General features: G+C 46.4%; 2 protein-coding genes across 2 annotated transcripts in view; both read left to right on the forward strand.

Annotated features, from left to right (window-relative positions):
* Positions 1 to 1,671: 1,671 nt before the first annotated feature.
* Positions 1,672 to 19,104, forward strand: LOC139560025 (dynein beta chain, ciliary-like). The gene is made up of 31 exons (XM_071376522.1): positions 1,672 to 1,703; positions 2,147 to 2,258; positions 5,544 to 5,684; positions 5,918 to 6,076; positions 7,673 to 7,816; positions 7,935 to 8,125; positions 8,296 to 8,491; positions 8,581 to 8,680; positions 8,775 to 8,986; positions 9,061 to 9,294; positions 9,409 to 9,576; positions 9,674 to 9,790; positions 10,467 to 10,604; positions 10,747 to 10,871; positions 10,953 to 11,148; positions 11,719 to 11,823; positions 12,032 to 12,223; positions 12,707 to 12,907; positions 13,115 to 13,450; positions 13,641 to 13,774; positions 13,866 to 13,986; positions 15,163 to 15,332; positions 15,582 to 15,804; positions 15,941 to 16,057; positions 16,308 to 16,394; positions 16,588 to 16,746; positions 16,837 to 16,920; positions 17,082 to 17,240; positions 17,414 to 17,659; positions 18,672 to 18,896; positions 19,036 to 19,104. Exons 1-31 carry the CDS (start codon positions 1,672 to 1,674, stop codon positions 19,102 to 19,104), a joined length of 4,893 nt encoding a protein of 1,630 aa, XP_071232623.1.
* Positions 19,105 to 19,899: 795 nt separating this feature from the next.
* The window catches only part of LOC139560026 (dynein axonemal heavy chain 11-like), a 4,330-nt gene continuing 39 nt past the window's right edge, over positions 19,900 to 24,190 (forward strand). Inside the window, exons 1-11 of the mRNA XM_071376524.1 lie at positions 19,900 to 19,985; positions 20,109 to 20,235; positions 21,522 to 21,716; positions 21,820 to 21,945; positions 22,050 to 22,157; positions 22,270 to 22,401; positions 22,828 to 22,988; positions 23,228 to 23,384; positions 23,497 to 23,642; positions 23,733 to 23,849; positions 23,953 to 24,190. The exon at positions 23,953 to 24,190 is cut by the window's right edge and continues 39 nt beyond it. Of these exons, the coding sequence (XP_071232625.1) occupies positions 19,900 to 19,985; positions 20,109 to 20,235; positions 21,522 to 21,716; positions 21,820 to 21,945; positions 22,050 to 22,157; positions 22,270 to 22,401; positions 22,828 to 22,988; positions 23,228 to 23,384; positions 23,497 to 23,642; positions 23,733 to 23,849; positions 23,953 to 24,148 (1,551 nt within the window). The 3' untranslated portion in view covers positions 24,149 to 24,190. The remainder of the gene's footprint in view (positions 19,986 to 20,108; positions 20,236 to 21,521; positions 21,717 to 21,819; positions 21,946 to 22,049; positions 22,158 to 22,269; positions 22,402 to 22,827; positions 22,989 to 23,227; positions 23,385 to 23,496; positions 23,643 to 23,732; positions 23,850 to 23,952) is intronic.

Below are 24,190 nucleotides of genomic sequence, written 5' to 3' on the forward strand. Positions count from 1 at the left end.
ATCCCTAACCTTAAAAATGTGGAGTTAATGCCTTAACGTAACCTTAAACACTTCAACATTTGACGTTTGCAACAACTTCTACATTTTACATTTGAGAAACATGGATGGGCACCTTATTCTGACGTGAAACTGTGAGAGTTAGTTGTCCTTAAGAGAATGACGATGATGATGACGAAGATGACGATGATGACCAAGGACGACTACGATGATCTTGATTTTAGGCGGCAGGTAGCCTAGCGGTTAGAGCGTTGTTGCTGGTTCGAATATCTGAGCAGACGAGGTAAAAAAATCTATCGATGTCCACTTGAGCAATGCGCTTAACACTAATTTGCTCCAGGGGTGCAGAACTAATATGGCTGACCCTGTAAAACAACAGATTTCACTGCACCTGTCTGGTGTATGTGACAATAGAAACATATTTGATGAATCACGAGGCACTTGTTGAGTATGGGGCTAGCAGATCCTCTATTGACACCACTGGTGATAACTGTTGAGAGAAGCAAAATGTGAGAGGAAAACGTTGGTTAACGTTATTAATTATAGCCACAGCATATCTAGTCCTTCATTCCTGTCCTCTTTTGTTTTCCTCTGCTCCCTCTCTCTCCATCTCTCTGGACCCTGTCTCATCTGTATGCTGAGAGATAGCTGGCTATCTTCTTTCTCCCCCCTTCACCGTCCTCCCTCTATCCCCCTCTCCAACTCCTCTCTCTCTCTCTCTCTCTCTCTCTCTCTCTCTCTCTCTCTCTCTCTCTCTCTCTCTCTCTCTCTCTCTCTCTACAGTAGTCCCAGTGGAGACGCTGTGACATTGGGTGTGAGGTCAGAGGGATGGGCAGCAGTGGTCTGTCTCTCAGCACTGTGAAATGGCTTTAGCTACAGTACAGCTCAGGGGACAGAGACTGGGCTACAATGCAGGCAGACAGAGAGACGCAGAGAATTTAAATTTAACACACAAAAATATTTTCGGTTAGTACATTGAATATGATGATGTTGTCATTGGTAAAACACAGAGCAGAGAGAAAGGCACAGTTCTGATGTCATGAAAAGTATCAATTAATATATGTTTTATTGATTTATAAAATATGGCCGATAGTGTTTGTCCTTACCTGAACTTCTGTGAGTTGAGAGACTATAAACGGATCCAATAGAAGCTTGAACTATAAGGCCACATGTCCATTCAATGGTACACCCAGTAAATGTTGTCCTTAACCGCAATTTCACATTTTATCCAGAAATATATGGACATGAATCCTGATAAACACTGTGTTTCTGTGGAGACCCAGAGGTTCAAAACGTTGCATTGCTTTAGTACTAATGAGCTACATTTATCAAATAAATTCTGACTCAAATGCCAATGATCACTGATATCACCATCATCCCCAGTCTTCCCATCTCATATGTCATTATTATATCTATGCATTACAGTTAGAGGCAACATGTTTTTTTTTTTTAAAGGTTAATCAGAATCGTGGTATTTTAAGTAACACAGTTATACATATGTCCCGTTTTTAGATGTTTTTACATAAATGCTGTATCATGTCTAATAGGATGTCATGGTTCGGGTCATTTTGGATTAGAGTTGATGTCACTTCTACCAAAAGTTATCCCACACTGCCCTCAAGTGGTGAGAAAGTGGATCTGTTAGTAGGTGTCACTGTCAGGACAAGGGCTCCCATGAAGGCTCCTGTTTCACCTGGCTGTGACAGGTGAGATATGTCGCCGTCTGTTGCTATGGTGTAAGGTGACAGTCTCTCTAGGTGTGGTATAAGCTTACCTCCTCACCTGTCCTCAGAGCTGGGATAGAGAGGCTCCGATCGGCTGACTACCGCATTCATTAGATAGATAGATATTCAGCTTTGTGCATGTCTATAGCAGCTTTTCCCAAACAGTGGAACTGGGTCCTGGCTGGAAGATTTGGTTTTGTTAACTTTAGCATTCAGCTTCAAGGTGAGTTGATGGTGACGCATGTTTTCTTCCCGTCAATGGGTTAGGTCCCACTCTATTTTCTCCATCCCTCTCTCCAGCTCCTGTCTCCGTCCATTTCCTTTACATACCCACTCTATCTTTCTCCCTCTATTCTCCATGTCAGAATGCAAACCTCTGCTATTTCTCCTCTAAAACCAAATGTCCCCTCGCTCCCTTCTTCCAGCGCCATGGCCGAGGGCGGCAGCAGCAGCACTAGTGGAGGGGTGCGTGTTCCCCAGGACACCAAGACAGGAGCTGCGTTGGCAGATGAGAGGGTGGACTTTCTCCGGGAGCAGGTAGGACTATCCCACTGGGCACACACTGGTTGAATCAACGTTGTTGCCACGTCATTTCAATTAAATTATTAGGAGCAACGTGGAATAGACGTTGGATTGAATTGACTGGGATATTAGCATCACAAACACAAAAAACATTGAACTCTACATACTCAAATTATAGCAGGAATGATCTTGTAACATTTATTCAACGATGTCTGTCAGGAAAAGGCACGCGGGGGATTACATGTCGCGTTCAAAACCAAGGGGAACTTGGAACTCGGATATCTTAGACATCCGACTTCAGTGCGTTCAAGACAACTGGGAACTCAGAGAAAGAAAAAAACATTTTAAACGGTCATCCAACTCGTAAACTCTAGAATGTTCGTATGCATGGAAGAAGTGTGATTTATCAAACAATCCTACAAAGTAAGAAACAACAACTTTTCCTCGACTGAAATAGAGGTGCTGGTGTCAGAGGTTGAGTACAACCAAAAGGTTTGATTTGGCTCGCTCAGTTGCGGCTTGAGCAGAAGACAAAAAAAACATAGCTAGAAAGAGAGGACCGTTAGGACAATTCAAGTTGCTTTAGCAATGTCAAAATGTACTTAAAACGAGTAGGCAACACTACCCCATCCTCAACAGCTCCCTCCTGTAGGCGAAGGCCATCATTGCTGTTCTGCAGAAGGAACGAGCCGTACGTTCAACCTGGCCACCTTACCACCACATTCAGCAGCGTCTTTTGCGCATCACATAATCTTATCACCTGCACATTAAGTGGGTGGAAGCATTTTCTGTTCACATTGTTGAACTCGTTTTGGGATTGTGCTTTTATGGCCATGTGGGTGCTGTATATTGCTCCGTTAGTTTAGGGAACCCACTGATCTAAAAAAAAAACATCCTTTCAATTTAACGTTTTATTGTCATGTGCACAAGTAGGCCTACAGTGAAAAATGCTTTTTTTTGCTAGCTCCAAACCCAACAATACAGTGATCAATATCAATGTAGCAAAATAACTAACATAAGGTAGAACAAAAACACAAGAAATATAAGTAAGAAGAACATGAGAAAGTAAGAAGCTACTGTATATACAGGGTCAGTTCCAATACCATATTTACAATGTGCAGGGACACTGGAGTGATGGAGGTAGATATGTATAGGGGTAAGGTGACAAGGCATCAAGATATACAGTTGAAGATGGAAGTTTACATACACCTTAGCCAAATACATTTCAAATCAGTTTTTCACAATTCCTTACATTTAATCCTTGTACAAATAACCTGTTTTATGTCATTTAGGATCACCTCTTTATTTAAGAATGTGAAATGTTAGAATAATAGTAGAGAGAATTATTTCTTTCTTTCATCACATTCCCAGTGTGTCAGAAGTTTACATACACTCAATTAGCATTTGGTAGCATTGCCTTTAAAAAGTTTAACTTGGGTCAGACCTTTCGGGTAGCCTTCCACAAGCTTCCCACAATAAGTTGGGTGAATTTTGGCCCATTCCTCCTGACAGAGCTGGTGTAACTGAGTCAGGTTTGTAGGCCTCCTTCCTCGCACACGCTTTTTCAGTTCTGCCCACAAATCTATAGGATTGAGGTCAGGGCTTTGTGATGGCCATTCCAATATCTTGACTTTGTTGTCCTTAAGTCATTTTGCCACAACTTTGGAAGTATGCTTGGGGTCAAGCTTTAACTTCCTGACTGATGTCTTGAGATGTTACTTCAAAATATCCACATAATTTTCCTTCCTCGTGATGCCATCTATTTTGTGAAGTGCACCAGTCCCTCGTGCAGCAAAGGACCCCAACAACATGATGTTTCCACCCCCATGCTTCACGGTTGGGATGGTGTTCTTTGGCTTGCAAGCCCCCCCCCCTTTTTCTTCCAAACATAACGATGGTCATTATGGCCAAACAGTTCTATTTTTGTTTCATCAGACCAGAGGAAATTTCTCCAAAAAGTACGATCTTTGTCCCCATGTGCAGTTGCAAACCGTAGTCTGGCTTTTTTATGCCGTTTGGAGCAATGACTTCTTCCTTGCTGAGCGGCCTTTCAGGTTATGTTGATATAGGACTCGTTTTACTCTGGATATAGATACTTTGTACCTGTTTCCTCCAGCATCTTCACAAGGTCATTTGCTGTTGCTCTTGGATTGATTTGTACTTTTCATCTCTAGGAGACAGAATGCGTCTCCTTCCTGAGTGGTATGACAGCTGCGTGGTCCCATGGTGTTTATACTTGCGTATTATTGTTTGTACAGATGAACATGGTACCTTCAGGCATTTGGAAATTGCTCCCAAGGATGAACCAGACCTGTGGAGGTCTACAATTGTTTTTATGAGGTCTTGGCTGATTTCTTTTGATTTTCCCATGATGTCGAGCAAAGAGGCACTGAGTTTGAAAGTAGGCCTTGAAATACATCCACAGGTGCACCTCCAATTGACTCAAATTATGTCAATTAGCCTATCAGAAGCTTCTAAAGACATTACATAATTTTTGGGAATTTTCCAAGCTGTTTAAAGGCACAGTCAATTTAGTGTATGTATACTTCTGTGTGTGAATTATAAGTTAAATAATCTGTATGTAAACAATTGTTGTAAAAATGACTTGTGTCATGCACAAAGTAGATGTCCTAAGCGACTTGCCAAAACTATAGATTGTTAACAAGAAATTTGTGGAGTGGTTGAATGACTCCAACCTAAGTGTATGTAAACTTCCGACTTCAACTGTATGATAAACAGAGTAGAAGCAGTGTAAAATTATATGATTGTAAGTGTCTGTGCATGTGCGTACACTCAGTATAGATGTGTGTGCATGTTATGTGTGTGTTGGAGTCCTGTGAGTGTGCATAGAGTGCAAAATAAAAATAAAATACAAGGGTCAACTCAGACCCTCAGATGCTGTTCAGGAGCCTGTTGGTGTCAGACTTGATGCACAGGTTCCGCTTGCCGTGCGCAAGCAGAGAGAGCAGTCTATGGCTTGGGTAACTGGAGTCTTTAACAATTTTACGGGCCTTCCGTTCACACCGCCTGATATAGACGTCCTGGATGGCAGGGTGCTCGGCCCCAGTGATGTACTGGGCTGTCCACACCACCCTCTGTAGTGCCATGTGATCGAGGGTGGTGCTGTTGCCATACCAAGCAGTGATGCAGCCAGTCAAGGTGCTCTCAATGGTGCAGCTGTAGAACCTTTTGAGGATTTGAGGGCCTATGCCAAAAAAATTCAAATTCCTGAGGGGAAGAGGCGCTGTCTCGCCTTCTTCATGACTGTGTAAGTGGCCCCCCGTGATCACCGGTGATCAGGCCTACCACAGTCGTGTTGTCAGCAAACTTGATGATGTTGTTGGAATCGTACTAGGCCACGGAGTCGTGGGTGAACAGGGAGTACAGGAGGGGACTAAGCACACACCCCTGTGGTTCTCCCATGTTGAGGGTCAGCATGGCGTAGGTGATGTTAGGCTTTATGGTTATTTGTGGAGATCTGTTTTTCAGACAGAAAATGTTGCACATCTCATTAGGCCTATACTTGCAGTAGACTTTAGTTCATTTCACTACAAACATGTACGATATTATTTCAAAGCATACAACAGCCCGAGCGGTGTCCTATGTAGGGCTAAAGCAGAGAGCAGATACAAAGGTGATCAGCAAATGACACATCTAATGCACCATGTTTCCAGGCGTTTTGTGTTCTCCGGGTGAAGACTGACAAGTGGAATCGTTTCATTGGGGCGGAGGAGAACCAGAGGATTCTACTGGATTTCCTGGACCATGTCTGGAGTGACCGACTACTGCTCTTCACTGGTCCTGGGGGAACACTACACGCTGGAGACGCACAGGTGAGCGATACACACACACACACATTTTAACGCTGATATGTGAATGCTACCATATAGCCGTTACACCTTAGCTTGTGGAAAGCCCTTGCAGCCATTTTTCAACTAACCTTTTCTTGGCAATACATTGACATTTTAGTCATTAAGCAGACGCTCTTATCCAGAGCGACAATACTTTCTTCGTTCTTGATTCGGAAGAAACTTGTCTCTTATAAACTTCTGTGTCCAGTCACAGGTGGAAGTGGAGAACATTCCGAAAAATATTCAATCCACTTTTTGATCGAGTAAGAAATCTCGCTTGCATGTGTGTAGATCTTTCATCTATTTCTGCATGTGTCCGCGGCAGCGACTAGTTCCTGCAAAGATGTTGGGAAATGTAACATGTTGGCGAGGGAACTCCTCACTCGGTGGGAAAAGTGGATTTAATATCTTTCTGAATATGATCACATTTTTTTGGTGTACCACCTGCAACTAAACAGGTTTGTAAAAGACAAGTTAAAGACAACGAAGAAAGTATCGCCAAGAAAAGATTAGTTGAAAAATGGCTGCCAGGGCTTTCCACTAGCTAAGGCAGCGTTTCCCAAACTCAGTTCTGGGGATCCCAAGGGGTGCATGTTTTTCTTTTCTTGTCTAGCACTACACAGCTGATTCAAATAATCAAGCTTTGTCATGTCTTGACATGGGTTCGATACCCAGCTGGTTAGGCATCACACACAGTCTGTCTTTTTTCCTACTTGAATCGTATAAATGTTCTGATGAATGATAGGCTTATTGCAGTTACTTTCACAATTAAGTTGCTTTCACAATTAAGTAACGGAATCTAACAACCCAGCTAGCACATTTGGTTCCTTGGAAGTCGTGGGAATGTATGTTTTTGGTTTCACATTGGTTGTGTGAACGAAGCCATACGTTTCCTGACTGGTAAAACTGAAGGTTTTTTAAACGTTCTGAGAACAAAAGTGAAAATGTTGCCTTTTTTTGGTAACGTTTATTTTTAGGTTACAGGGATGTTCTGAGAACGTTGTACTCTGGTTCCTTGAAAGTTTTCCTAGGAGGTTTTATTAACGGCAATTGTTATTTGGAGGTTTTTGAATAACTTCCTTAAAACGTTCAATAACACTGCTAGCTTATTTTAGGTTAAAAAAAAATACTCCAAGCACACATGGAAATTCATATCCTTAGGCATTAATCATGCAAACACATTTATCGTGACACAGCATCAGTGGGTTTTGAACCTATCCTGGACCATTACCAAAATGTCAATGGAATGTAACCGTTTCAAGTTTTAGAAGACATTCTGTTAAGGTAATGAAATACAAAGAAAATAATGTTCTTTTTTTGGCCAAGATCCTTAAATATGCTCAGAATGTTCCAAAGCCAAGCAACTATCCTGCACCATTCCCTGAAAGTTGTGGGAAAGTTGTATGCAAAAAACCATAGGACAACCACACTGTCACCAAGCTCAAAAAAACAACAACATATGGTTCTCAGAACGTTGTGTCATAGCTGGGAAGTACCTTGTTGAAATACGGTTTGACTTATTTCTAGTGCTTTCAATACAAAATAGAAAGCATTTCCACTATGTTTACATCTTTAAAGACGTCAGCCCCCTGGAAGACCAAGCTGATGTGCGTGCTGAAGAAGGGGGTCCTGAGGATCACCATGCAGGGCTTCAGGACTCAGCTGTGGCTGGGGGAGGTCTCCGGACACCCCATGGAGCACATGCCGCTCCTCATCTCCGAGGTGAGTAAAAGGGGAGAGGTGTTTGTTTGGGGTTGGGTTGGGGGGAGAGGGTATGTGTGGACGTGGACGTGATGATATCCGACCTTTATATCTAACTCTGAATTACCATGGGGGTTAGGTCCTGGTGTCAGTGTTATCTAACTCTCTGAACCACGGCGGTTGGCCTCGGGTGGTGTCTGAGGACATACACAGACACCTGGAGCAGCTGAGGAGCAAAGTGGTCACTCTGAGAGGCAGGGCAGAGGGACGCACCCTGCTGCCCCTACCACTGTGTGTGGAGAGAGCTCAGCCACAGGACATACTGCTCAGGTCAGTTGTGTGTGGGAATGTGGGGTGGAGCTGTGTGTGTGTGTGTGCGTTTGCGTGTGTGTTCATGCGTGTGTGTGTGTGTGTGTGTGTGTGTGTGTGTGTGTGTGTGTGTGTGTGTGTGTGTGTGTGTGTGTGTGTGTGTGTGTGACTTCTCTCTCTCTCCCCCCTAGCTCTAATGGCTGGCCGATAGACCGGGCTCTGCTGTACTCCATAGAGACCCTGGTGATCCAGTGGTCCGGTCAGATCTGGACCGTCCTGAAGAGGGATTCCAGCATGGTGCTGCAGCAGGGGGACCACCCGGGCCCCAGCGCGGAGCTCCACTTCTGGGCCTGTCAGAGAGGCAACCTGCTAGGCGTCCATTCACAGGTAGGCTGGAGTAGAGTCAGGTCAGTGTGTATGCTTGTGTTTGCTCAGAGTTCATTATTTTTCTTCTTCTACGTTCCGTGCTCTCTCAGATCATGAACCCTAAGGTGGAACAGATCATGGAGATTCTGAGGAGGATCAATAGCAGTTACTACGCCTCCTTCCACGACATCTGCCTCAAAGTCAACCAGGGTAGTGCGAGAGGCCTTGTTCCCATCACAGACACGATCCTTCACGTTTCTCCTTTCCCTTAATCATCACCGGCCCCAATGTTTCTCTCTCACAGCGGTTTTAGAGGCTGAGGATATAGACCTCTACCTGAGACCACTGAGGAGACTGATCAGTTGTTTTGAGGAGGGGAGTTTCAACAAGACAGAGATGCTGTTACCCCCTCTCTTCCACACTCTGTGTCTCATCTGGAGCCGCTCGCAATACTACTGCCGCCCCCCACGCATGGTGCTCCTACTGCAGGAGTTCTGCAATTTACTCATCGAGAAGGTGGGTGTGTGGTGTCTGCGCGTGCGCCTGATCTGTGTGTGTTGCGTATAATGCCTCTCTGTTTGTGTCGCCAGGCGTTTGCGTATCTGATCCCAGAGGAGCTGTTTAAGATGGAACTGGAAGAAGGAGTGGAGAGGGTTCAGATGGCCATCAGTGTTCTGCGGAGCTTCAAGCGCCTGTTCCACACACACCGCCAGCGCATCCCTCAGTACTACCGCAGCGGGGAGACTGTCAAACAATGGGACTTCCCTTCCACTCTGGTCTTCCACAGGGCTGACCACGTACTGGGCAGGCTGCTCATGATCGAGGTGTGTGTCTGGCACGAGTGTGCGTGTGGCTCCGGTCACAGGTAGTGTACTATATAGGGCTCTATCCATCCGTCCATCTATTCCTCCATGCTTTAACGCTGATCTGTTTATCAGGAGCTGTTTGCATCTGCACTGGACTTCCTGAAGCTGGAGAAGGTTGAGTTGGGAGGGTCGAGGGGAAAGATCCTGAGTGAGATGGTGTTCAGTATGAACGAGGAGTTCCACGACAGCTGGAGAACTCTGAGGGAGAGCAAATACGACCCGCTGGACTACACTAAAGAGGTGACGCTCGTGACACCTCTGTTCAACTTTTACAAATGCTTTATTTAACCATGATCAAACGGCCACTAACATGATGTTTGTTTGCTGGTGTGTTTAGGACTTCCTAGTGGACTACAGGCGTTTCATGGAGCAGAACAGAGACTTTGACCAGAGGCTGGGGACCGTTCTCAACCTGGCCTTCCAACACTCTAAAGGCCTGGAGTCTGCCTTCAAGGTGAGACACACCTGAGAAGAACCATACCCTCTGACCTTTACACCTAACCATAGCCCCGAATCTTTATCCTAACCAAAGCCCTGACCCTTTACCCTAACCATAGCCCTGACCCTTTCCCCTAACCATAGCCCCCCCTGACCCTAACCATAGCCCTGACCCTTTACCCTAACCATAGCCCTGACCCTTTACCCTAACCATAGCCCTGACCCTTTACCCTAACCATAGCCCTGACCCTTTACCCTAAACATAGCCCTGACCCTTTACCCTAACCATAGCCCTGACCCTTTACCCTAACCAAAGCCCTGACCCTTTACCCTAACCATAGCCCTGACCCTTTACCCTAACCATAGCCCTGACCCTTTACCCTAACCATAGCCCTGACCCTTTACCCTAACCATAGCCCTGACACTTTACACCTAACCATAGCCCTGACCCTTTCCCCTAAACATAGCCCCCCCTGACCCTAACCATAGCCCTGACCCTTTACCCTAACCATAGCCCTGACCCTTTACCCTAACCATAGCCCTGACCCTTTACCCTAACCATAGCCATGACCCTTTACCCTAACCATAGCCCTGACCCTTTACCCTAACCATAGCCCTGACTCAGTGCTTTCTGTTTGTTTATGTGATTGTAAGACCATAGTCTTCTGCTCTCTGTGCTTATGCTCCTCCAGCTCCTCCAGATCTTTGGCACCCTCTTAGAGAGACCCAGGATCAACCAGCTGTTCTCCCCAAACTACAGCACCCTGCTGGGCATGTTCAACACTGAGATAGACCACTGCCAGCTCATACTGGACCAGCAGAGAGAGCGGGTGAGAGACCAGGGAGGGAGAGAGGGAGGGAGGGGGATAGGAGAAAGAGAGGGAGAGAATGAGAGGAGAGAGAGGGAGTGAGAGGTTTTGAGAGTTTATTGTCTCTTCAGTCACACAGAGGTTTATTGTGGTTGTGTTCCAGTTGCGGTCGGGCTGTGAGGTCCTGAGTAAGAACATGCCACCGGTCGCTGGCAACCTGAAGTGGTCTCAGGAGCTACGAGACCGCATCCTGACTAACCGCAGCAACCTCAACCATCTCATACGCATGTAGGTCTGGTCTACAGACATACACACACACACACTCGTTCTCTCTCTCATCCCGCCTCCCCGTCTCTCTTTGTGTCCCAGGCCACTGGGTTCTGCCGAGGCGGAGCAGGTTCTCCAGAAGTGTGAGAGGGTTCTAGAGGTTCTAGACCAGCACGATGAGGAGCTGTTCTCTGTGTGGACGGAGGGGTTGGAGGAACTGTGCAACACACACCTCCAGGAACCACTACTCACACTGGATCAAGAGACAGGACTGTTCCAGGTCAACTTCAGCCCTGCAGTAAGGTTCCCTAATCCTCTCACCCTTACCCTGTGGTAGGACCCCTAGACCCTGACACCTGACCCCTTACCCTAACTCCCAACCATGAACCCTAATTGTAACCTCTGGCTGTAAACCTCTATCCCTTGATCACTAACCTCCATCTACAATCATAACCCTAACCTTAACCACAACTTCTAAACTGCCAAGCCCAAGTACTACTGCTGCCAGAGTAATGCTCTAGTCCAGGGGTAGGCAGCCGTAGGCCACCGATTTTTGTCAGAGCAGATGTTCGGGGGGCCGGAACATAATTCTAATAAATTGTACACTGCAAATTGACCATGACTAAGCCTAAAAAGAGATTGTATTTGAAAATAACAATGATTCCATACCTTGAATTACATTGAGATGCGATCACCTCTCTTTTTTTTATTTGTGGGAATACTTGGGAACAGATTTCTTAAATTGAACACATTTTTAGCTGAATTCCTGTTGATTGTACAGTCTGTTTCGACCATTTAAAAAAAATATATATAAAAATCACATTTGCTGACCCGTGCTCCAGTCAGTACCTGACTCCTTCTCTTCTAGCTGACCTCAGTGCTGAGGGAGGTGAAGTATCTGAGCATGTTGAAGAACCACAGCATCCCTAAAGCTGCTCTACACCTCTACTCCAAACGAGAGACACTCTATATGGTGGGTCTGTCTCCTAAACACACACACACACACACACACACACACACACACACACACACACACACACACACACACACACACACACACACACACACACACACACACACACACACACACACACACACACACACACACACACACACACACACAGTGTTGTGTAGTATTGTGTTAGTGTATTGTAATGTTGTACTGTATGTGTTTATTGCAGTACACCCAGACCTTGGCCCTGATAACCCAGTGGTACAATCGGCTGCACAGCACCATCCTGGCTGTGGAGCTGGGATTGGTTAAGGAGGAGATGGGCGGGACCAGACGGCAGCTAAAGCCCGCTCTCCAAGAACTGACCTGGAGTAGGGATGACCTGTTGGACTATGTCCAGACCACACGAGACCTGGTGCAGGTAAAACACACACACACACACACACACACACACACACACACACACACACACACACACACACACACACACACACACACACACACACACACACACACACACACACACACACACACACACACACACACACACACACACACACACACACACACACACACACACACACACTCCTTCTCTCTATGCATACCTCCCTCTCTCATTTCACACCCCCATCTCTCTATCTCTCCTCCCTCTCTCCTCTCTTCACTATCCAGGATGTGTCCAGCAGGGTCCAGTCTAGTAAGGATAACGTTGAGGCCTTCCAATCTCTATGTCTCCTCTTCATCCATCTATCACTCCTCTCTTCATCCATTTATCCCTCTCATCTTCATCCCTCTCTCCTCCCTTCATCCAGCTATCCCTCAACTCTTCATCCATCTCTCCCTCTCCTCCCTTCGTCCATCTCTCCTCCCTTCATCCCTCTCTCCTCTCCTCCCTTCCATATAGGACGTGTCCTGTAGGGTCCAGTCCAGTAAGGCTAATGTTGAGGCCATTCAGGCTCTGATGGGGAAGTTCAGTCACCAGGCCTTCATCACCAGGAAGACCAGGGGTTCTACCCTCCTCATCCTCACTGACATGGAGGAGAGCATCAGCAAACAGTACACACTTATCACCAACACAGGGGAGCAGATACACACACTGCTAAAGGTATACACACCGAAGATACACACACACTGTACACATACATAATCATATAGAGACACGGACAAGTACACAAAAACACAACATCGCATGACATCTCTCTATCTCCCCCTCCTCCCTCTCTCTCTCTCTTTCTCTCGCTCTCTCTTTCTCTCTCTCCTTCTGTCTCTCTCTCTCTCTCTCTCTCTCTCTCTGTCTGTCTCTCTCTCTCAGGAGAACCTTGCTCTGTTGGGAGTGTCAGCCCCAGACTGTGCCGAGTGGAGGTCCTACACTGACTATGTTGACCGCATGGTTCTAGCAGGGTTCTCCAGTGCGGTACGCTGTTCCCTACAGTACCTGATTGAGAACACTGACCCAGCCCTTCGCATCGCCCCGCTCTTCGAGGTCCAGCTGGTCCTCAACGCCAACGAGATGACCTTCGAACCCTCGCTGGACATCAGTCACCAGGGAAACTTCTACGACATCATCGACAAGATGGTGGGCGATATCTCTAAGATGGCATCGTTCATACCCCGCGTGGCCAAGCATAAACAGATGGACAACTATCAGGTAGAATAGATTACACACACACACACACACACACACACACACACACACACACACACACACACACACACACACACACACACACACACACACACACACACACACACACACACACACACACACACACACAAAATCCAAATAATTTGATTAGCCTTTGAACCTTTCTCTTTTGGCCTTTGACCTCTCCCTCCAGTCTGACATAGACAGGATGGCCGACCTGTCAGAGCTGGGCCAGGTCATCAGAGGCCGTGCCCGATCGACTATTTCTCAGGTCAGAGAGTACCAGGTGTCATTCTCCAGCTACCGCTACCTCTGGACAGATGACAGGTGAGTGTGTGAATACATTTTGTGATCAAATGTGTGTCCTTCACAATGAAGCTTATTGTGGATCCTAATCTAGGATTTGGAATGTGTGCAGGTCAGAGTTCATGAGACAGTTCCTGCTGTATGGTCATGTCCTGAGCACAGAGGAGGCTGAGCTCTACGCAGACTATGAACTGGCCAAGAACCCACCCACACTGGACAACTTTAAAGAACAGGTAAGAGAGGGTAAGAGGCAGTCCCAGAGAGTTACAGTGCTTTTAATAGTTCAACTTCTTTTAAAAGTTGAGCCATTCTTTTACATTCAGCATCACTCCGTCAAGGGAAATGTAGTATTCTTTCTATCAAAGATATCTACATATATTTCAGGATGTTGTGTATCCCTGGAAATAATCAGAATTCATGTAAACATGACAGTTTTGAAAACATAGCTTGTCCAAAAAAAGTGATATTTTGGCACAACTTACATAGGGTATGGGGTAAGTTGAGGCGTGGGACAGGGTAAGTTAAGCCGCCTACAAATGTCTGTACTGAATTAAATATTACCACTACCTTTTTAAAACAGTAACAAGGTTTCCATCCAACCGTTTTATGCGTGTTAAGTGTATGTTGGATAAAAAATGTAATGACCGGCATGATGGAAACAGCTAAACTTTCCCAGTCTTGACAAAACAAAATATTCTAGACAAGGTGGGATCTTTTTGTTACAGTGAAATGTATTATGCAAGAAAAGCCCGTGGAAACGCTTTAATGCGCAAATATTATCGAAGTAAACTTGGACATGATGATATGTTGTGTGGTCCTTCTACTACGACTCGGGAAAGCATACAGTTTATTAGGCTACAGATGACATAAGTTATGGTGAACTTCAGAGGTTGGTGAACGTGTTACGGTGATGAGCTTGATGCTCCTTTTCCGATAAAAGTTTAGGATCTTCGCTCATGACGTGATGATCGATGCTTGGCTGCCATTTGACAAATAAAAATAATCTGTCTCTTTTGTCCATAATATTATCATAATTTAGGCTATACCCTCCCTGTATCTATCTGCAAGCTGTTGGCTAGAGTGCACGTGTCAATACCAGAGTGGGAATTTAACCGCAAAAGTTATTTTTATGTGTACTACGTCATCACACACATCCACAACAAGTCAATTTGATGGAAACACATCTCTGGGGGGAAAATGCAGATTGTTTTTAATGCAGATTTTCCCCATACTCTACTTTCTTCTAGATCCATACATGTAATTGATTCTGTTCTAGATCAGTCTGATTCAGTCTGTGTTATATTCTTGATCAGTCTGTTTGAGTCTCTGTATGTGCGGGTCAGTAAGCTGGAAGACAGGAGAGTGCTCTGTGTTCTAGATCAATCAGTGGGTGTGGTTCTATGTTCTAGATCAGCCTGTTTGAGTCTCTATACGTGCGGGTCAGTAAGCTGGAGGACAGGAGAGTGTTCTGTGGCTGGCTGCAGCTGGACATCAAGCCCTTCAAACTGGCCCTGACAAACATCATCAAGAGGTGGAGCTGGATGTTCAAAGAGCACCTACTCAACCATGTCAATCAGAGGTGACACACACACACACACACACACACACACACACACACACACACACACACACACACACACACACACACACACACACACACACACACACACACACACACACACACAAATGTGATGTGCACTCAATTAAACACACACACACATAATATCTAAACAGACACACAAACACCTATCTATTTACTGTCTCCCTCATCCAATAAAATGCATATCCCCTCTTCAACGTTCTCTCGCCATCTCTCTCTCTCCCCCAGTGTGAGCGACCTGGCGTTGTTTGTCCAGAACACATCTTGTGGTCTGTCTAATAAGGTCTCAGACGGGGACTATGCTGGTCTGGTGGACATTATGGGTCATCTGATGGCCATACGGGACAGACAGATCAGTGCTGACCAACACTTCAAACCACTCAAGTCCACCACTGATCTACTCAAGACCTATGGACAGCAGCTACCAGGAAGTGTCTATACACAGCTGGAGGTAGACTACAGACACACACACACACACACACACACACACACACACACACCCACACTCAAATGGAGGTACACGCATCCCACCCAATGATCATCCATTGATGCCTATGATACCTTATAATGCCTTGTAACCTGTGTAGGAGCTGCCTGAGAAGTGGAAGAGTCTGAAAAAGGTCGCATTTACAGTGAAACACGAGGTGGCCCCACTGCAGTCCAACGAGGTCTCCGTCATACGTAGGAAGTGTGTCCGCTTTGAGGTGAGGCGCGCGCGCGTGGGTGTAGTGTATCAGACACACACGATACCATCATGTGGAGGACCCTTGCAGAGAGCTTAGCAGATGCTGTGCAAACTGATCCGTCTGCTTTTCTGAATTATAGATGTTAGATGTTAGATAAACCTACCCGACTCTCACCCGACCTGACCACCACTTCTATGCATCTAAACTGTAGCCTAGTCTATCTAAACTGTATGTTTGAAGAATTCTATGTACGTGTCTCATCTCACAGATCAAGCAGCATGAGTTCAGAGAGCAGTTTCGCTCGGAGGTCATCTTCAGAATAGACGTGGAGGAGCCTTATAAGCTGATTGACAAGGTTACCATCTCATATTCACGTAGTAGGAGGCTGAAGGAGGCAGGGGTTGAGGGGCTTATGGGAGATGTAGTTTATTGAGTGGGGAAAATGCAGCCATTTCTTTACTTAGTCTATTAATATGCGTGGGCTGTTTGATATAGCTAGGTATGCACAAGAGTTTTTTACAACTGTGTATCTTTGCTTGTGCGTGTAGTCTAACCGTGTTGTAGCAGTGTTGGAGGCAGAGATGCGTAAGCTCCAGGACACAGCTGATCTGTTCGAGGTCAGTTTCCCTGACTACAAGCAGCTCCGCCAGTGTCGCTCTGACATCATCCTGGTCAAAGCCGTCTGGGACATGGTCATCTTCGTCAAGGTAAAAACCTCACTGATTGTAGCTGAAATTATTTTTTATTTTTTTGTCTTTCTCTGATTGTCACTATATTGTATGTGATGTGTAACCCAGACCAGTATAGAGGACTGGACTAAGACCCCGTGGAAAGAGATTAACGTGGAGCAGATGGACATGGAGCTGAGGAGATTTGCTAAGGTGCTACATCCGACACACATGCACACACACACTTTCATCTGACAGATTTAAGGGAAATATCACACCTTTATCTCAGCATATGCTAGCTGATGCTATTATATTTGTTGTGTGTGTGACTATAATGCCTGTGTACGTTATATATCATGTGAATGTGTGTGTAGGAGATGAAGACCCTGGATAAGGAGGTGCGTGTGTGGGATGTGTATCTGGGTCTGGAGTCAACGGTGAAGAACCTGCTGACGTCTCTACGAGCGGTCAATGAGCTGCAGAACCCTGCTGTCAGAGAGAGACACTGGCAACAACTCATGAACACCACCGGGGTACAACACTCTCTTTCTCGTTACGTACTTCCCTCCGACTTGTTCTCTCTCTCATGTTGTCCCTCTCTTACCATCTACAGTCGGAGAGAGGTCAATGGCCATTGTTGATGAACCCCACCGGGGTACCATTCTCTCTCTCTCACTGACCTTTGACTTCTCACCTCTGACCCCAGGTGCGGTTTGTGATGTGGGAGGGGACCACTCTGGGAGACCTACTGGAGCTGCAGCTCCACAGGGTGGAGGACGAGGTCAAAAACATAGTGGACAAGGCAGTCAAAGAGATGGCCATAGAGAAGGTGCTAGCTGAGATTACTCAGACGTGGAGTGTGATGGCGTTGTCTTATGAGAAGCACCCCAGTATAGAAACTCCACTGCTCAAGTCGGACGAAAACCTGATTGAGACGCTGGAAGACAACCAGGTAACATCAAATCAAATGTATTTATAAAGCCCTTCTTACATCAGCTGATATCTCAAAGTGATGTACAGAAACCCAGCCTAAAACCCCAAACAGCAAACAATGCAGGTGTAGAAGCACGGTGGCTAGGAAAAACTCCCTAGAAAGGCCAGAACCTAGGAAGAAACCTAGAGAGGAACCAGGCTATGAGGGGTGGCCAGTCTTCTGGCTGTGCCGGGTGGAGATTATATCAGAACATGGCCAAGATGTTCAAATGTTCAGCATACCACACAATAACCCAATTCATAGTCTCCTTTTTAGTTTAGTCCCTCTCTCCGCTCACTCAGTTCCACTCCAGGGAATACTGGAGTGCAGTGCAGTGCATGTCCTATTATTGTAGCCCCTTATCTCCTGAAGGGAAGAAAGTAAAACAATGGGAGAAAATTCCATAGATGTACAAGTAGTGAAAGGCCTAAAACTCCTTTGAAACTGCTTACTGAAACCCCTTACCCCTTACTTTAAGCTAGCAGCATACCACCCTGCATTCCACTGCTGGCTTGCTTCTGAAGCTAAGCAGGGTTGGTCCTGGTCAATCCCTGGATGGGAGACCAGATGCTGCTGTAAGTGGTGTTGGAGGGCCAGTAGGAGGAACTCTTTCCTCTGGTCTAAAAAATATCCCAATGCCCCAGTGCAGTGATTGGGGACACTGCCCTGTATAGGGTGCCATCTTTCGGAAGGGATGATAAGACGGGTATCCTGACTCTCTGAGGTCATTAAAGATCCCATGGCACTTATCGTAGGGGTGTTAACCCTGGTGTCCTGGCTAAATTCCCAATCTGGCCCTCAAACCATCATGGTCACCTAAACATCCCCAGTTTACAAATGGCTCATTCGTCCCCCTCCTCTCCCCTGTAACTATTCCCCAGGTCGTTGCTGTAAATGAGAACGTGTTCTCAGTCAACTTACCTGGTAAAACTGTCTAACTACAATACTATTTCATTGGCCTAATTCATATTTTCTTACCGACCCCGCCTAGGTGCAGCTGCAAAACATCCTGATGAGTAAGTATGTGGAGTACTTCCAGGCGGAGGTGAGTGGCTGGCAGAGGAGGCTAATGGTGGCAGACCTGGTCATCTCCTCCTGGATGTCTGTCCAGAGGACCTGGGCCCACCTCAACAGCATCTTCACCAACAGCCACGACATACGCTCTCAACTAGCCCACGATGCTGAGAGCTTCCAGGGCATACACTCTGACTTCCAGGTAGATATACTACATAAAACACACACACTAATCCTTGTGAGTAACATAATACAAAAATTCCCATCAAAATCCATCAGTTTTTTTTGCATGGGCTGCGTCTCAATCCACCACGTCCGCTTATGTCGGCCTTCCGCATCAGCGGTGGAAGGTGGCCGAGGTACAGCGGTGTTTGTCACACCATGAGACACCCCGAAACTCGTTCTTCTAGCGTCCCGAAAAACGTCTGTAGCGTCCGAGCGGTTTGGCCTATTATGACCACTCAATGGAAAGAGGAGACTCGTACAAACACTGTGGTGTTCTCCCTTTTGCTATACGACCCCCAGAGGTGTCACAGGACTCGTCTGAAGGTAACTTATACAAGCAAATGGAAGTATGGAAGTCGCTTTGTCCCGCCCCCCCCAAAAAAATTATATATATATATCTCCTAGATATTCTAGATATAGGACACTTAAAAACCTTATTCTTTATGATTTATCTTTTAACTTTTTTGCCATTTATGAATGTGTTATTCACTGCGTTTCTGTGGGCTATAGTGTAATAAAGGCCAAATGCTATATTTGATCAAATGCATTTTAAATATTTTTTGTATGCCCAAAGGGGTCCTAAAATTCCAAATCAAATATCTAAATGATCCATGGTATGTCCATTTTAAAACAACTCCATATGTTAGCTTAGTAGACGCACACACACACACACACACACACACACACACACACACACACACACACACACACACACACACACACACACACACACACACACACACACACACACACACACACTCAACTAGCAACAACAGACGGTCTCAACTAGCGCACAACACAGAGATGTTCCAGCAGGCATACACTCTGACTTCCAGGTAACACACGCACACTTCTGCACCCACACACTACCAGAACAAATGTTCCTCAAACACAAATCAACCATTCTGTTTTACAATGGTGACAGTGAGTAAGGTTTGTAATGACTTGATTCTGTATGTGATGTGATGAAACAGAACATGATGACAGAGGTTGTCCAGACCCGTAACGTGGTGGAGGTCACCAACCAACCCGGCTTCCTGGAGAAACTAGAGGCTCTGCAGCAAAGGTGTGGTGTGTGTGTGTGTGTGTGTGTGTGTGTGTGTGTGTGTGTGTGTGTGTGTGTGCGTGTGTATGCAGTTGGATTTGCATGTGTGTGTGTCTGTACTAACTCGACTGTCTCTCCCCCCAGGCTGTCAGTGTGTGAGAAGGCCCTGGCTGAGTACCTGGAAACCAAAAGACTGACGTTCCCTCGGTTCTACTTTGTCTCTGCTACAGACCTACTGGAGATCGTCTCCAAGGGAACACAGCCCAAACAGGTGAACATCACTCACCTGCTTTTTAATTTGAACATACAGTATACTGCATGAAATACACTAGATGGCCGAAATCATGGGCATTAGTATGGAGTTGGTCCCCCCTTTGCTACTATAACAGCTTCCACTCTTCTGGGAAGGCTTTCCACTAGATGTTGGAACATTGCTGCGGGGACTTGCTTCCATTCAGCCACAAGAGCATTAGTAAAGTCGGGCACTGATGCTGGGCGATTAGGCCTGGCTCGCAGTCTGCGTTCCAATTCATCCCAAAGGTATTGGATGGGTTGAGGTCAGGGCTCTGTTCAGGCCAGTCAATTTCTTCCACACCAATCTTCTACAACTCATTTCTGTATGGACCTTGTTTTGTGCACGAGGGCATTCTTATGGTGAAACAGGAAAGTGCCTTCCCAAACTGTTGCCACAAGTTGGAAGCATAGAATCGTCTAGAATGTCATTGTATGCTGTAGCGTTAAGATTTCCCTTCATTGAAACTAAAGGGCCTACCCCGAACCATGAAAAACAGCCCCAGACCATTATTCCTTTACAGTTGGCACTATGCATTGGGGCAGGTAGCGTTCTCCTGGCATCTGCCAAACCCAGATTTGTCCGTCGGACTGCCAGATGAAGCGTTATTCATCACTCCAGAGAACGCGTTTCCACTGCTCCAGAGTCCAATTTTGGGGACTCTGGGGACTTTGGCTTTACACTATTCCAGCCAACGCTTGGCATTGCGCATGGTGATCTTAGGCTTGTGTGGTTCTGCTCGACCATGGAAACCTATTTCATGAAGCTCCCGACGAACAGTTATTGTGCTGACGTTGCTTCCAGAGGCCGTTTGGAACTCGGTAGTGAGTGTTGTAACCGAGGACAGACGATTCTTACGTGCTACGCACTTTAGCACTCGGCGGTCCCGTTCTGTGAGATTGTGTGGCCTACCACTTCGAGGGCTGAGCTGTTGTTGCTCCTAGACATATCCACTTCGCAATAACAGCACTTACAGTTGACTGGGACAGCTCTAGCAGGGCCGAGATTTGACAAACTGACTTGGAACGGGGGCATCCTATGACGGTGCAACGTTGAACGTCACTGAGCTCTTCAGTACGGGCCATTCTACTGCCAGTGTTTGTCTATGGAGATTGCATGGCTGTGTGCTCGATTGTATACACCTGTCAGCAACGGGTGTGGCTGAAATAGCCAAATCCACTATTTTGAAGGGATGTCCACTCACATACTTTTTGCCATGTTGTGTACGATGATGATGGTGGTGTGTGTTTTGATGTGTGACCCAGGTTACCAGGCACCTGTTGAAGCTGTTTGATAATGTGGCGGACCTTCGCTTCCGAGACTCAGAGAAAGCGGGAGAGGAGGAGGGAGGAGAAAAGAAAGCGGGAGAGGAGGAGGAGGGGGAGGCAGTTGCCATAGGAATGTACAGTAGAGAAGGGGAGTACGTACCCTTCTCCGAACCCTGCATCTGCCAAGGACAGGTAGGAACACCTTTGTGTGTGTGTGTGTGTGTGTGTGTGTGTGTGTGTGTTTGTGCATGTGTGTGTGTATGTCTGAAACGTATATATGTCTGCGTATCTGTAGGCAGAGTGCTGGCTGAGTGAACTGGAGCGGACTATGCGCTCTACTGTCCAGAGGGAGATCCAAGAAGCGGTCGCTGCTTATGAGGACAAACCCAGAGACCAGTGGCTGTTTGACTATCCAGCACAGGTGTGTGTGTGTCGTCCCCAAACTCACCATTGCACTCAGAAGCATTGCTACCAAACAAAAATGTGCCTGAATTTCAAAACTGTGTGTTGTCCTCCTCTGCCAAGGTTGGTCTGACTGGCAGCCAGGTGTGGTGGGCGACAGACGTGGGCATCGCCTTTGAGAGGGTGGAGGAGGGCTTTGAGACTGCCCTGAAAGACTACAACAGAAAGCAGGTAGACACACACACATACACACACGTCTGTGATATATCACCCAGGTCTCTTATACACAAAAATGGTTATTTTGTGGTTACGTGATGGTTATCTGATGGTCGTGCGTTGGTAGATCACCCAGCTGAACTCCCTGATCCATATGCTCCTGGGAGACCTGACTCCAGGTGACAGACAGAAGATCATGACCTTGTGCACCATCGACGTGCACGCTCGCGACGTGGTCGCCAAACTCATAGCACAGAAGGTAACATAACCTCTGCCCTCAGATCACAGTTGGCTTTTATAAAAGGTGAATGAACATAAGAAATGACCTTGAAGCAACTTCCGAACATGTTTCCCGGAACATAACCACTGCTCTGAGATCAGATTTACATGCTCTAATCATTTCACGTTTACATTTGAGTCATTTAGCAGACGCTCTCATCCAGAGCTACTTAAAGGAGCAATTAGGGTTAAGTGCCTTGCTCATTGGCTCATCGCTTAGTCAACTCAGGGATTTGAACCAGCGACCTTTCGGTTACTGGCCCAACGCTTTTAACCGCTAGGCTACCTGCCTCTTTTATAGGACTATAAAAGAGTTACTACTTAATAGGACTATAAAAGAGTCACTCTTAGATGCTGTTGAGGCTGGTTTAATAACAAATTGACTCTTGGGGGTTTGGTTTCCTAGGTGACAACGGGACAGGCGTTTGCATGGCTGTCCCAGCTGCGCCATCGTTGGGATGACGTGACGAGACACTGTTACATCAACATCTGTGATGCTCAGTTCCAGTTCTCATATGAGTACCTGGGCAATACCAACAGACTGGTCATCACTCCACTCACTGACAGGTACACACACATGCAGGCATAAACTCTTCATATAGATGCTATAACACTCTAAACTAGTTTGCCCACCTTTTGCGGGAAAAAAATGCATTTAAAGTATAAGGAGCGTTACTTTACTCACCGTGAACTGCAATCAGCTTTTACCCACCTATTTCTTAACCACTACCGTGATGATCTCTGCAACTCACTATGATTTCCCCACACAAGCACACACCACTCTCGCTCTCTCTTCTTCTCCCCAGGTGTTACATCACTCTGACCCAGTCTCTCCACCTGACGATGAGTGGCGCCCCCTCTGGTCCAGCAGGCACTGGGAAGACTGAAACCACCAAGGACCTGGGCCGCTCCTTAGGCATCATGGTCTATGTATTCAACTGCTCCGAACAGATGGACTACAAGGTAGGTATTCACAAACTGGTAGAGCCGTGTGGATACACTGTTTTTGGTTATGACATAATCTGCGTTTGTGTGCTTCCGAATCCCCCCGTTTCTTTCCCCACCTCTTCTGTAGTCCATAGGGAACATCTATAAAGGTCTGGCCCAGACGGGTGTGTGGGGCTGTTTTGATGAGTTCAACAGGATCTCCGTGGAGGTGCTATCTGTGGTGGCAGTACAGGTCAAAACCATACAGGACGCCATCAGGAACAAGAGACAGAGGTGAGGGACTCCTAGCTAGCTAACGAATGGAATGAAACAAATCCAAGAGGCTTTGTGTCTTTCGCTAAGATTTGTGTTCCTGCTTGTCAGGTTCCATTTCCTGGGTGAGGAGATCGAGCTGAGGCCCACCGTAGGGATTTTTATCACTCTGAACCCAGGCTACGCTGGGAGAACGGAACTACCGGAGAACCTCAAGGCCTTGTTCAGGTGACACGCACACACACACACACACACACACACACAGGCTGAATTGCAAATCGACCCACTCCATCTCTCCCTTCAATCTGAATGTTCACACTCTCCAATCTAGGCCGTGTGCGATGGTGATTCCTGACTATGAGTTGATCTGTGAGATCATGCTGGTTGCTGAGGGATTCATCGATGCTCGCCTACTCGCACGCAAGTTCATCAGCCTGTACACACTCTGCAAGGAGCTGCTCTCTAAACAGGTACAAACAAACAAACAAACAAACAAATACACAAAGAAACACTCTAATACTGTGTAATACTGCTTACGTAGGACCACTATGACTGGGGCCTGAGGGCCA

This window comes from Salvelinus alpinus, chromosome 30 (genome assembly GCF_045679555.1).
Source record: "Salvelinus alpinus chromosome 30, SLU_Salpinus.1, whole genome shotgun sequence".
Lineage (NCBI taxonomy): Eukaryota > Metazoa > Chordata > Actinopteri > Salmoniformes > Salmonidae > Salvelinus > Salvelinus alpinus.

Coding starts and splice junctions, on each gene's coding strand:
- LOC139560025 (XM_071376522.1), top strand. CDS start 1,672: ATGAAGGCTCCTGTTTCACCTGGCTGTGACAG. Junction 6,077..7,672: donor TACACGCTGGAGACGCACAG/GTGAGCGATACA, acceptor ACATCTTTAAAG/ACGTCAGCCCCCTGGAAGAC. Junction 11,149..11,718: donor AGGTCAACTTCAGCCCTGCA/GTAAGGTTCCCT, acceptor CTTCTCTTCTAG/CTGACCTCAGTGCTGAGGGA.